Source organism: Coregonus lavaretus, assembly GCF_964263955.1.
Source record: "Coregonus lavaretus genome assembly, contig: HAP1_SCAFFOLD_7765, whole genome shotgun sequence".
Lineage (NCBI taxonomy): Eukaryota > Metazoa > Chordata > Actinopteri > Salmoniformes > Salmonidae > Coregonus > Coregonus lavaretus.
Genome location: NW_028156989.1, coordinates 5,556 through 19,846, shown reverse-complemented (window position 1 = coordinate 19,846; position 14,291 = coordinate 5,556). Strand labels below are relative to the sequence as shown.

The window sequence follows — 14,291 nt, the reverse complement described above, 5'->3', positions numbered from 1 at the left end:
TGATATAGAGCAGACACGTACAGCCTGTGAAACATGCCAGAAATACAGGTCAAAACAGAGCAAAGAGCCAATGTGGGTTGAGGAAAAAAGGTATTGAGACCATGGGGCAAAGTAGGAATAGACACTGGCTGGAATGCGGTTTTAACCAATCAGCATTCAGGATTAGACCCACCCGTTGTATAATAATGGACTATTACTCTCATTACCCAGAGAGCTTTGCTGAAGGACACTACTGCTAGTCAGGTGATAACTCACATTAAGTCATTCTTTGCTCGTCATGGGGTCGCAGAGGTAGTCCATACGGACAACGGTTCAGCTGTTCAGCTTTCAGTGATTTTGCTAAACTGTACGGGTTCAAGCATGTCACATCCAGCCCACTGTACCCACAGTCTAATGGGTTAGTCGAGAACGGTGCCAAAACAGTGAAACTACTGCTTGAGAAAGCTCTCGACTCAGACAGATCTGAATCTAGCTTTGTTAAACTACAGGGCTATTCCACAAAAAAATGGTCTGTCTCCTGCAGAGCTGTTGTTCAACAGGAAACTCAAAACTAGGTTGCCAGTACTCCTAGAAACAGAGAAGCATGACAAGGTGATTCTTAACCAACGGAGAGAAAAGACTGAACAGAAAAGGTACTATGACAAAGGGTCCAAGGTGCTCAGTGCACTCAGTCCAAATGATAGGGTGAAAATGCATGATGGGAAACAGTCATGTTTTGCAGAGGGGTCAAATACTTATATCCCTCATTAAAATGCAAATCAATTTATAACATTTTTGACATGCGTTTTTCTGGATTTTTTTGTTGATATTCTGTCTCTCACTGTTCAAATAAACCTACCATTAAAATTATAGACTGACCATTTCTTTGTCAGTGGGCAAACGTACAAAATCAGCAGGGGATCAAATACTTTTTTCCCTCATTGTATGTATACTGTGTATAAATATATATTTATACTCCGGACTCCAACATTAAGGGTTCAAGAATTGTGATACCAAGTTGTTACAGAAAAACACACTGATCAATATATATATATATATATATATATATATATATATATATACACACACACACTCTGGACTCTAACATTGCTCGTCCTAATCTACTTTTTAGATTAGTGTGTATTGTTGTGTATTGTAACTTATTAATGCACTGTTGGAGCCAGGAACACAAGCATTTCGCTACACCCGCAATAACATCTGCTAAATATGTGTATGTGACCAATAAAATTTTATTTTATTTTATTTTTGAAAGCGTTCCATAATTCTCAATCCGCATTGCGTTGTGCCTAAGAACAGCCCTTAGCTGTGGTACTGTATATTGGCCATATACCACACCTCCTCAGGCCTTATTGCTGAATTAGAACACTTAAGTGTATTATAAGGCCTCTCTCTCTTCCTCCATTCCTCCAACCCCTCCCTCCCTCCTTTTAACCCCACCCCTCTGGCAAAACCAGGAATTCCATCCCCCTCCCACAAACTCTCTTCTGAGGAAACGAAAATGATCTGAGTCTCTGTGTCGTCTGTCTGTCTGAGTGTGAACAACCGTCCAAATGGCTCAGCAGGGAGTTCTGCTGGACCAGGACCAGTTCTGTTGTTCTGTCTGTCTGGATCTACTGAAGGAGCCAGTCACCATCCCCTGTGGACACAGTTACTGTAGGAGCTGTATTGAGGGCTGCTGGGATCAGGATGTTCTGAAAGGGGTCTATAGCTGTCCTCAGTGCAGAGAGACCTTCACTCCAAGGCCTAATCTGAGGAAAAATAACATGTTGGCTGAGTTGGTGGAGAAACTGAAGAAGACAGGACTCCAGGTTGCTCCCCCTCCTGCTCTGTGCTATGCTGGACCTGGAGATGTGGCGTGTGATTTCTGCACTGGGACCAGAAAGCAGAAAGCCCTCATGTCCTGTCTGGTGTGTCTGGCCTCTTACTGTGAGACTCACCTCCAACCTCACTATGAATCTCCTGCTTTCAAGAAGCACAAGCTGGTCAAAGCCACCGCACAACTACAGGAGAAGATCTGCTCTGATCATGACAAACTACTGGAGGTTTACTGTCGTACCGATCAGCAGTGTATCTGTTATCTGTGTACAATGGATGAACATAAAGGCCATGATACAGTGTCAGCTGCAGCAGAGAGGACTGAGAAACAGGTAAGACCAGAACTACTTGTTGGTGACTGTCTAAACAAAGAATTAAAGATACAGTAGGAACTAAGGCTGTTTGAATATGAGATCATTCAAATGAAATCGATCCTCATCAGAACAAATATGAACACAAACCTGGAGTTTATTGAGTTTGCTCCAAATGTATCACAATTTTCTGAAGTCAAACACTATTATCATTCCGAATGTCCTTTTAGGAGTTCAAAGTTCAGTCTCAACCCCTTGATACATGTACATCTACCATAAAAACTATAATAATTAACATAGCAACATATAAATATCATATTGTAAATGGACCATCAATATTTTAGACCTTCCTCTCTATGGGCCCTATGTCACATTACTATACTATTGATCTACTGGACAAATAAAGCTTGATAGCTCATTGAAGAGTGATTCTCCACAGAGGCAGCTGGGGATGAGTCAGCAGAAGGTCCAGCAGAGATTCCAGGAGAGAGAGAAGGAGCTGAAGGAGCTCCAACAGGCTGTGGAGTCTCTCAAGGTGAGTATTGTTGACCAGAGGAGACACACCATTTCACATCTCTCCTCCAGTCAGAGAGAGAGAGAGAGAGAGGTAGAGGGGCCCCTATCCAATCCAACTGACCCCACTGTTGGGAACAGGCTGTCTGGACCCCTTTCAGAAAATAGACTGCTTAATGTAACCGGCGGGATATGAACCCGGGTCTACTGAGGGAGAAACCAACATCTTGACCGTTAAACCAAGAGGACATTCCCTATTGGGCTGAGGGCCGACACTGATTTTGAAGTCGCAGGCGGGGCTACCTCATCACGTAACCATGACTGACTCATGTCCCCTATATGTAACAGTGTTGCTTCCGTCCCTCTCCTCGCCCCTACCTGGGCTTGAACAAGGGACCCTCTGCACACATCGACAACAGTCACCCTCGAAGCACCGTTACCCGTCGCTCCACAAAAGCCACGGCCCTTGCCGAGCAAGGGAAACAACTACTTCAAGGTCTCAGAGCGAGTGACGTCACCGATTGAAATGCTACTAGCGCGCACCGCTAACTAGCTAGCCATTTCACACCGGTTACGTATACATTAACATGAAGCACTCGCTCTCTCTCTCAATTTAATTCAAAGGGCTTTATTGGCATGGGAAACATATGTTTACATTGCAAAACAAGTGAAATAGATAATAAACAAAAGTGAAATAAACAATCAGAAATGAACAGTAAACATTGCACTCACAAAAGTTTCAAAGGAATAGAGACATTTCAAATGTTATAATTCAAGTGCAAACAGAGTGAGCCATTCGCCAGACTGAGTTCTGGAGGTGAAATGGAAATGAATGAGGGAGAGTTAAGTGAGGTAGAAGGTGTGGTGAAGAGCTCAGAACCAGAGCCTGGCATCAATGGACATGATAAAGAAGAATATGGTGCAGTAGGAGTTACATTGTTGTAGAAAGTGGATCCATACCTTTTGGCAGATCCATTTGTAGTTTCAGGGTGTGTGGGAAAGGAGTTGGGTGCAGTTTAATCAGTGAAGGTAACTTTTATGATGAGTTTCTGGTATGGAGAAGTTCAGGATGTAAGAGAGAGCAGTCGACACTCAGCTGGAAGTTTGATTTACGTTTATTTCAGTAATGGATCATATAATAAGACGAACGTGCTTTGCCTCTTATCAAATGACTGACTTCCTTACCACATCTTTCAACTTATATAATGCCCTTCCAACCTGCTTTTATCCAGTTGATAACTATTACTAACTGCCACTCACTTCCTACATATCATTCCTCTCCTTGGTGTCGTGTGACACCCTAGCCAGGCCATTCCATCACGTACCCATCCTAATATTAGCACCAGTGGCCCCCAATCTATCTTGGCAAACTGACCTTCTATTCCTCACTCGTGACACCACTAACACATGGTGTGTCCTTGTCCTGTGTCCACATACAGCTTATGAGTTGCGCATACATTAATGAATGTTGCATTACAAATCATCATTACAGTAACCTGCAGTGGACTTGTGATATTTGTGACCAGATGGAGTGGGCGCTCCGTGTCACGCAACTTTGGGTCAAGATCTGTTTCTTGCTTTGCTCTTAGGAACAGGGCACCATTGAAAGGAGTGATTTCTGGGGTAGCGTTAAGTGTGGAGGTGGAGCAATTCAAGTTGAAGCTTCTTGGTGTTTGTGATGCCCGCCGTTTGTTGCAACACAGACCTGGTGTTGAGCGTGGTGAAACAGAGGAGTCACTGTCAGTCCTTTTGAGTTTTGAGTCTTTACCCAATAAAGTAATGGTAGGATATATCAGTTATCCTGTTAGAGCTTTTTGTGCCGAATCCACTGCACTGATTCAGGTGCAACGTTTATGATCGTGTTGCAGCAGTTTGTAGGAGGGAGATTCCAAGATGTGGGAAGTGTGCAGGAGGGCATGGGATAGAGGTTTGTGTAGTTTCGGTGGATAAAGTTGTGTGTGTCAACTGTAGGGATGCCCATGTTGCTGGGGATCGGAAGTGTCCGGTGCGAGAGAGGCAGGTTGAGGTGGCTAGAGTCAGAGTAGTGCAGAAGGTGTCGTATGCTGAGACAGTGAAGGAAGTAGAGGAGGATGGGTCAAGGGTGAGAGATCCTGAGAGGATCCCTGTGAGTAGTAGATCTGTGCCAGCACAGAGGGATAGGCCAACGAGTGATATATGCTTCAGTAAAGATAGCTTCTTAGCGTTCATAGCAATGGTTATCAACTGTACCGCACAAATGGAACGTAAATCACAGAAAATAGATGTTGTGGTGGCAGCTGCAGAGAAGTATTTGGGCATACAAGATTAGACTTCAGAAGAGTTACAGGGTGTGTTGAGTGGTGGTGTCCCGTCCTCCCAGGCCGTTGGCATGGTGCAGGATCAGATAGGGTCAAAGTAGTGGAATGGGGTAATGGGTATTCAATGTGTAGGGTTAGTTGGAAGGGTGTTTTTTAAAATTATTATAGTTTCCCCTTTTCCCATTTTGTATCACCAAGTAAAATGGATGTATGTTATAGTCCAGTAGGGGGCGGTAATGCAACATATTGGATACCAACCGCCGTTAAACTCCACCGAAGAAGAAGAACCGTTCTATTACGCTATGTACAGTGTTGTAACGATGTCTCTGTCTCTCTCATTCCATCACTTTCACGGTAGTTGGTTGTGTGGGTCTCTGGTTATGAATGGGGTGCTGACAGACAATCGTTGATGGATATTTATAGAGCTCTGATCAGGACGCCAATTGATTACTGGTGTACAGTTTATGGAACAGAGGTAAAGACTTGGCTTCAGAAGCTGGACAGAATCCAGTATATAGCTTTAAGGATATGTATTGGTGCATTTAAATCAACATCTGTATGTGCCTTACTGGTGGAGGCAGGTGAGATGCCTTTGGATATACAGCGTAAAAAATGGTCATTATCTTATTAGGTTGAAAGGCTGTGAGGTTGAGCATCCCACTGCTACTGTTCTAGATGACTGTTGGGAATATACTAGTAGACAAGACAGTGGTTTTGGTTGGACAGTTGGAAAGCTTGCTGATGAGAGTGGTTTGAGGGAGTTGGAGGTTGGCCCTTCTGTGGTGATAGGGGATGTTCCTCCATGGTTACTCACAGACCCTGTTGTTGATCTAACCTTGGTAGAGAAAAGGAAAGATTGGTCAGAAGTCAGTGATATAGTGAAACTGGTTGACAATTACATTGGTAGACGTTTTTATGCTTTTTTACTGCTTTTCACAGATGGATCCAAGGACCCAGATAGTGGGCTTACAGGAGCAGGCGTTTACGTTCCTGAATTTGATGTGCAGATATGTAGAAGACTAACAGATGAACTGTCAGTATACTCAGTTGAACTGTTGGTGATAATAGTTGCCCTCCAGTGGGTGGAGGACGTACAACCTGTTAGAATTATAGTATGGTCAGATTCTCTGTCTGTATTGAATAGTTTATCATCTGGTAAATCTAATAGGAGTGACCTGCTATTGGAGGTATTAATGTTATTATGGAGAATTGAGAGAATGGGTTTAGTAGTGAGATTCTGCTGGGTCCCAGCACATTCTGGTGTGGAAGGGAATGAAATTGTAGACCAGTTAGCTAAAAGATCTTTGAAATGAGATATAATTTATATTAATGTTCCACTGGGTAGAGGTGAGGCCAAATGTAAGATCAAAGCCATTTTGATAGATGTGTGGCAGAAGAGATGGTACTCTGAGCACAAGGGCCGGCATTTATATGAATAGTTTACAGTTTTACAGAAAGGTCGATGGACCAAGATTCAAAAGTCAGATTAGGAAGGAAGATGTGGTGTTTACTAGATTGCGCTTAGGACATTGTACATTGAACTTTTCATTACATTTGGTTGGCAAGCATGGGAATGATTTGTGTCTGGGGGGTATGGTCGATGAAACGGTGGAGCATGTGTTGTTAGTATGTTGAAGAGAGGGAAAGATTGAAGTGTAGGGTCATTGAGGTTGGACGGGGTTGGGGGGGTTTGGAAGGGATTTTGGGGATGGGGGAGGGTCTATTAGAAGTTAGTAGGGCTCTTTATTTTCTCAGAAGTACTGAGTTAGGTAGGAGGATTTAGAAATGTTGGAAACCGTGATTGACCACACACTCCAGCACAGTAGGTGGCGGCATGCACCTTTAACGTTGGTTTGTGGACCGCCATTATATCATAGAAGAAGAAGTTGGTTGTGTGAGAGTCTTAGTGGTTCGTGAGGAGGGCTACTATTCTTTTTTCTTTTGGTTCTTGCGTATTTTCTGAATGTATTTTCTCATGGTTTGAGGGTTTGTTTATTGGTTTCCACTGTTTATCGTTTAGAGTTTGAGGGGGGAGTAGGGGGAGTTTGTTAGGGCGGCGTTATGGCCTCAACCGAGTGGAGAAGAAACGCTGTCGCTTCGGGTGCGTTCCGGAGAAAGGTGTGGAGGAAGTTTTGCTCATGGTCGGCGAACAGGTTGGAGCGGAACATCTGCACTCTGCATCCAGAATGAACAAGGCGGTGGTTGTGTTAATGAAAAAGGTTTGTCTTGTTGTGAGGGGTGTGTTGGTGCAGATGTCGCCTCTTTCGATAAGAGTTGTGGTGGCTAATCTGCCTCCGTTTATTGCTTCCGAACAGACCGCAAGTAGTTGGTTAGTTTTGGTAAATTTGCAAGTGGTTTCCGTGTGCTCTCGGCTGGGTGCCAAGCGGAATCTGTTAAACATGTCTCTTTTCGTAGACAAGTGTTTGTTTCTTAACAAACTTCAAGGTTACACAGGGGAGGGGTGGAACACAGGGTTTGCTAGCACAGATAGTTTTGGGTGTTTCTAGTGTGGGGATCATCAGTTATAGGCTACAAGCAGCAATATGATTGATAGGTAGGACAGGTATTGAACCCAAATAATCCCTACTCAGATGCGCTAACCTCAACCCTAGTAAACATGCATTATAAAAACCTTCTATATAAAATTATCTCATATTGGGAGTAAATAGCCTCTGAATAGAAAAGAAAAAACACTGCATCTTCCAGCCCACCAATAAATGACATAATGCAACCTTGGCGGTTAGCATATTTACCTCAACATGCCCCTCACTTGCCTGAGAAGGCAGAGTGCTCGATGCTGGTTGATGAATTTGACAATTAATGTACTAGGAAAATACGTTTTTGTCGACCAGAGGTGACTGAATTAATGTTCAGGCGTATTGATAATCATTATAGTAATGAAGTATAATTTCAAAACATGACCATAAAAACAGGTAATAATAAACATGAATCATCATTATATTACTTCACAGTAATGTGTTTTCAGTCCTTCCTCTTGCGTTAGCAGTGTGGAAAGGGACAGTAAAAAGCTCAGGCAGGAGTTTTCCTGTGAAACGAACCCAAAACCCTGGCGTTGCAAGCGCCATGCTCTACCAACTGAGCTACACGGTAGTAGTGCATGGCCAAGTGGTGGTGCGCAGGCCGTGGAGAAAGCGGTGGTGGGGAGGGTTGCAGCTGGGCTACATGAGCTGAGGCAGGTTTCTGTAGTAACAGAGACTCCGGTGGGCGAAGGCTTGGTGGGCTCATCCCAGGAAATATTGCCTGTCATTGGGGAAGAGGCTCTGATCAGGGGGGAAGTGCAGGGGGGCAGAGACTGAGGAGGAGGAGGACGGTACCGTGCCAATGGAGGAGGAGGAAGAGGGGGGAGGTGAGTCTGCGGGAGCGGAGGACAAGGAGTCTTGTTTTCAGACGGCTCATTGGATCCAGAGCTGACAGCCAGTCAGGCTGAGGGCCCAGTATATACGCTGAGAGAACTTTCTAGGTTCCTGATGGAGACTAAAAGGGAAAAATAAGGTTCTGCTGGAGTCTTATTTGATTGATCCTGGAAGGTTTGTAAGGTCAGTACAACACGTGATGAAGAATGAGGGGTTTAGTGTCCTCTCACCCAGGAAGTGGTATAGGCTGAGAAAATGGGTCATGGGTTCTTAAGGGCATGTCTTCAGAATCTGCTTAAATGGATGGTTTTTTCTGGCATGGCGGCTTTATGGGCTTCTCTACTGGTTTCTGATTGTGGTGATTTCCCTCCCACCTCTTATGGAGATTTCACGGTTAAACTTCCTTAACATGAACGGCGGCAGAGACTGGGGGAATATGTCAAACAAAAACATTTAAATGCCATGGCAGAAATCTTAGTGCAGGGGTAGCAAAAGAGGTGTGTAAGGGTAGGTTGTTAGTGTTTAGAGCCCAAATAATGACCTTGTCTTTGCTTTCATAAATGTGTCTGCACCTGGTCCTCTGTAGCTCAGCTGCTAGAGCACGGCGCTTGTAACGCCAGGGTAGTGGGTTCGATCCCCGGGACCACCCATACACAAAATATATATATATATATATATATATATATATATATGCACGCATGACTGTAAGTCGCTTTGGATAAAAGCGTCTGCAAAATGGCACATTATATTATATTATAGTACAGGGCTCAGTTCTCTGTTTCATCAGAGGGGTTGGAAAAACAGAGTGGGGAAACCATGAAAATCCCTTGTTTTACGTTTGTCTGATGGGCGGGTAACTTCTGTTGTGGGGAGATGAGGGAGCCTGATGGGTGGGTAACTTCTGTTGTGGGGAGATGAGGGAGCCTGATGGGTGGGTAACTTCTGTTGTGGGGAGATGAGGGAGCCTGATGGGTGGGTAACTTCTGTTGTGGGGGAGAGGAGGGAGCCTGATGGGTGGGTAACTTCTGTTGTGGGGAGAGGAGGGAGCCTGATGGGTGGGTAACTTCTGTTGTGGGGAGATGAGGGAGCCTGATGGGTGGGTAACTTCTGTTGTGGGGGAGATGAGGGAGCCTGATGGGTGGGTAACTTCTGTTGTGGGGAGATGAGGGAGCCTGATGGGTGGGTAACTTCTGTTGTGGGGGAGATGAAGGAGCCTGATGGGTGGGTAACTTCTGTTGTGGGGAGATGAGGGAGCCTGATGGGTGGGTAACTTCTGTTGTGGGGAGATGAGGGAGCCTGATGGGTGGGTAACTTCTTTTGTGGGGGAGATGAGGGAGCCTGATGGGTGGGTAACTTCTGTTGTGGGGAGATGAGGGAGCCTGATGGGTGGGTAACTTCTGTTGTGGGGAGATGAGGGAGCCTGATGGGTGGGTAACTTCTGTTGTGGGGAGATGAGGGAGCCTGATGGGTGGGTAACTTATGTTGTGGGGAGATGAGGGAGCCTGATGGGTGGGTAACTTCTGTTGTGGGGAGATGAGGGAGCCTAATGGGTGGGTAACTTATGTTGTGGGGAGATGAGGGAGCCTGATGGGTGGGTAACTTCTGTTGTGGGGAGAGGAGGGAGCCTGATGGGTGGGTAACTTCTGTTGTGGGGGAGATGAGGCAGCAGGCTGTGGAGTTGTACTCTGATTTATAGAGGGCAGAACTCTGTGATCCTGGGTGTTCTCAGGTTCTGCTCACAGACCTTTCCAAACTCTCTCTGTCACAGAGAAATCAAATTGACATTTCCCTGGCCTTTCACAAACTCTCAGCTGCTGTCTCTCTGTACCTGCCTGTCCAGGAGTGGGGACAAGGCCTGGTGGACCTGGAGAGCAGGGTGGCAGCGTTCTGACTCAAAGCAGCGCAGAGGATTCTGTACCGTACGGAGGTGGGCTGGAGGGAACCAGCATGTGCTCTGTTGAGGAGGGCTGGTGGTTTGGGGCTGGATCAGCAGCTCTTCACCATGAGGCAGGAGAGACTCAATACAGCAGGGGTCTCTGATTTCTATGCTGCAGTACTGAGGGCTGGAGCAGCCTGAGGAGGGGCCACCACCGTTTCCACCACTGCAAGTGACAGCAGAGACTGGGGACTGGCAGGAGAGTCTGGAGGACTTACTGACTTTTAACACTCTGAGCTTAGTGGGAGTGAAGGGGCATCAGTGGCAGGGGGTTGTGGGGGCTGAGAGCATGGCAGGGTATAGGTGGAGGGGCTCTATAAGCTCCCAGTGCTGGAAAGGTCAGGGGTCGTCCAGTGGAGGGTATTACATGGAGCCCTGGACACCAATAGCTGGTTGGCTCGGGTTGACCTGGGAGTTGGGGAGGGGTGTCCATTTTCTGCAATGACAGACTGTTCATCATGTTTTTTCTGTGTTGCCAGGGTAATGCCATTACTGTTGACGCCTTAGGGTTGAGTTTGAGTTGTACAAAATGATCAACAGTGTGGAGATGTTTCAGGAGGTATGGGGGCTCAGGGGGGCTGTCTGTATGGCTGGAGAGGAGGGGTTGGATGGACGGTTGGAATGTGGTGCTGGATGGTGTATTGTACTGTGGTGTTGGGTACTGGATAATGTGATTGTGTGGAGGTTGTGGTGTCACGCAATGTGCTTTTAGGGGTGGGGGTGTTAGTGTAATGAGGATGGCTCATTAAAGTAAGACAAGTCAGTCTCTCTCTCTCTCTCTCTTAACAGCGCTCTGCACAGGCAGCAGTGGAGGACAGTGATAAGATCTTTACTGAGCTGATCCGCTCCATTGAGAGAAGGCGCTCTGAGGTGAAGGAGCTGATCAGAGCCCAAGAGAAGGCTCAAGTGAGTCAAGCTGAAGGACTCCTGGAGCAACTGGAGCAGGAGATAGCTGAGCTGAGGAAGAGAAGCACTGAGCTGGAGCAGCTCTCACACACAGAGGATCACATCCATTTCCTCCAGGTAACGCAACTGCCTCGATCCAGTGATATGAAATTAAAACTCAATGTGAAACTCTCAATCATTTGGTTCTGTTCTCTCTCTCTCTCTCTCTCCCCCCAGAGTTATCAGTCTCTCTCCGGTACCATTGTATCTTCAGACTTACCCAGCATCGTTGTCCGTCCTCTTCAGTACTTTGGAGATGTGATTAAGACTGTGTCTGAACTGAGAGAGAAACTAGAAGACGTCCTTAAAGGAGAATGGACCAAGATCTCCACTACAGGTGTGTTGAAAATAATAAGAACATCAACTTTAGACCATTGAAAGTTCCCTACTAGTCATATACATGTGGAATATGGTATGATGATAACATTCCCTCTCTCTGTGAATGTGTTTGTGTGTCTGTAGTGAATATAGTGGATGTTGTACTGCCTCCAGAGCCCAAGACCAGAGAACAGTTCTTACAATGTGAGTCTCTTTATTCTGAAGTAACTAACAGTCTCTTTTTACTGACACTCCTAACAATCCCTCTAGAAATATATAGCAATAGTAGATCTAATCAAAGACTGGGTATCTATCTGACTCCTCATATTTCTCTGATTTGATCTCTGCTGTGCTCTAATCAAAGACAGGGTAGATACAGTATCTGACTTCACTTATTGTTCTAACTCCCCTCATTGGTCTCTGCTCTGCTCTTCTCCCAGATTCCTGTCAGCTCACACTGGACCCAAACACAGCACACACACACCTCTCTCTGTCTGAAGGGAACAGAAAGGTGACCTATACAGGCCAAGTCCAACCATATCCTGTTCATCCAGACAGATTCACATACTACTACCAGGTTCTGTGTAGAGAGGGTCTGTCTGGACGCTGTTACTGGGAGGTGGAGTGGAGTGGGGAGTGGGTTTATACAGCAGTCTCATATAAAGACATCAGCAGAACAGAGACAGATGGTGGATTTGGATACAATAACAAGTCCTGGAGTTTACAGTGTTATAGAGGTAGTTATTGTTTCATACACAATAATGTTGTGACTAAAGTATCAGGCCCTCAGTCCTCCAGAGTAGGAGTGTACCTGGATCACAAGGCAGGTACTCTGTCCTTCTACAGTGTCTCTGACACAATGACCCTCCTCCACAGAGTCCAGACCACATTCACTCAGCCCCTCTATCCTGGGTTTTGGCTCTCTTTACAAGGTACTGCTGAGCTGGTTAAACTGTAGTAGGGTCCACATAGATACTAGTCATGCTGGTGTAGTCTATAGCTGAGCTGGTTAAACTGTAGGAGGGTCCACATAGATACTAGTCATGCTGGTGTAGTCTATAGCTGAGCTGGTTAAACTGTAGTAGGGTCCACATAGATACTAGTCATGCTGGTGTAGTCTATAGCTGAGCTGGTTAAACTGTAGTAGGGTCCACATAGATACTAGTCATGCTGGTGTAGTCTATAGCTGAGCTGGTTAATCTGTAGTAGGGTCCACTTAGATACTAGTCATGCTGGTGTAGTCTATAGCTGAGCTGGTTAAACTGTAGTAGGGTCCACATAGATACTAGTCATGCTGGTGTAGTCTATAGCTGAGCTGGTTAAACTGTAGTAGGGTCCACATAGATACTAGTCATGCTGGTGGTGATGGTCCCCAGATGTGATGATTCATTCTGCTCTGTTTTTATGTACAATGATTTGATTGATTTGATCTTCAGAAGATGTTATGAATTACAATTCAATGCATTCATATTATTTGTAAGTGCAACGTTTTAATCTTATACATTTACATTAATCATGATGTATGCTGTTAATGTATGTTGGTTGTCATTCAGAACCATTGAAATGTTTTCTCAATTGGTTCTCTGTCTCAATGTAATTTTCCTCAGTATCATGGAACAGGTAGTGTTACTTACTTGCTAATTGAACTATATGGGCCGGTTTCCCGGACACAGATGAAGCCTAGTCCTAGACTAAAAAGCATGTTCAATGGAGATGTCCGGGAAACCGACCCTAAGTTTGGCATCTTTTATTATCCCATACTGCTCAGTCAAGCAATATTAAACCTGTCCAGCAGGTGGTGCTGTTAACCAAACAATAAAAACAGCAGATATCTTGACTTGCCACTCAGTATATTTACATTTACATTATTTAGCAGACGCTCTTATCCAGAGCGACTTACAGTTAGTGAATACATCATTTTTTTTATACTGGCCCCCCGTGGGAATTGAACCCACAACCCTGGCGTTGCAAACGCCATGCTCTATCAACTGAGCTACATCCCTGCCGGCCATTCCCTCCCCTACCCTGGACGACGCTGGGCCAATTGTGCGCCGCCCATGAGTCTTCCGGTCGCGGCCGGCTGCGACAGAGCCTGGATTCGAACCAGGATCTCTAGTGGCACAGTCAGCACTGCGATGTCTTAGACCACAGCGCCACTCAGGAGGCGGAGAAACCGGCCCTAAATTTGGCATATTTTATTCTCCCGTACTGCTCAGTCAAGCAATATTAAACCTGTCCAGCAGGTGGTGCTATTAACCAAACAATAAAAACAGCAGATATCTTGACGTGTCACTCAGTATTCAGTATATCAGTAATGTTCAGAATTGTACATTAATATCATTGGAGATTTATGGTCTTTTTAATCCACTATCTAGAGTCAGGAACAGATGAAGTTAGGTCTGCTACTGTTCAGTTATTAAATATGATTCATGGTGATGGGAAATAAAAAATCCATTCAGTAGTAGTTTTCCTTTGCTATTTATTCCAAGGTGTGTCTTTAACTTGTAAATGGATTGTGTTGAAGCTGGCATGTGGTGTGGATGATAGAATAGAGTGAATAGAGGAGAGAAGAGAGAAGGAGAGGAGAACATAATATAGAAGACAGATAAGATAGAGAGAGAATTCAATTCAGAACCTGACAGTAATGGCTGTGACTAGCCTCAACTATTTCAAACTCAAGAGTGTGTTTCTGCGATTCAGTGACTTAGACCACTGCGCCACTCAGGAGAATCTCTCTCTCTCTCTCTCTCTCTCTCTCTCTCTCTCTCTCTCTCTCTCTCTC

General features: G+C 45.2%; 1 protein-coding gene across 1 annotated transcript; it reads left to right on the top strand.

Annotated features, from left to right (window-relative positions):
- The first annotated feature begins 1,543 nt into the window (after positions 1-1,543).
- Positions 1,544-13,969, top strand: LOC311125948 (tripartite motif-containing protein 16-like). Its single transcript, XM_084199973.1, has 6 exons — positions 1,544-2,147; positions 2,566-2,661; positions 11,036-11,269; positions 11,369-11,528; positions 11,654-11,713; positions 11,950-13,969. Exons 1-6 carry the CDS (start codon positions 1,551-1,553, stop codon positions 12,465-12,467), a joined length of 1,665 nt encoding a protein of 554 aa, XP_084056099.1. The 5' UTR covers positions 1,544-1,550; the 3' UTR covers positions 12,468-13,969.
- The last annotated feature ends 322 nt before the right edge of the window (positions 13,970-14,291 follow it).

What these genes read in the sequence shown, in the direction of transcription:
- LOC311125948 (XM_084199973.1), top strand. Translation starts at nt 1,551, where the DNA reads ATGGCTCAGCAGGGAGTTCTGCTGGACCAGGACCAGTTCTGTTGTTCT. An exon ending in AGGCTGTGGAGTCTCTCAAG is followed by an intron (nt 2,662 to 11,035) that starts GTGAGTATTGTT and finishes CTCTCTTAACAG; the next exon opens with CGCTCTGCACAGGCAGCAGT. An exon ending in CAGAGAACAGTTCTTACAAT is followed by an intron (nt 11,714 to 11,949) that starts GTGAGTCTCTTT and finishes CTCTTCTCCCAG; the next exon opens with ATTCCTGTCAGCTCACACTG.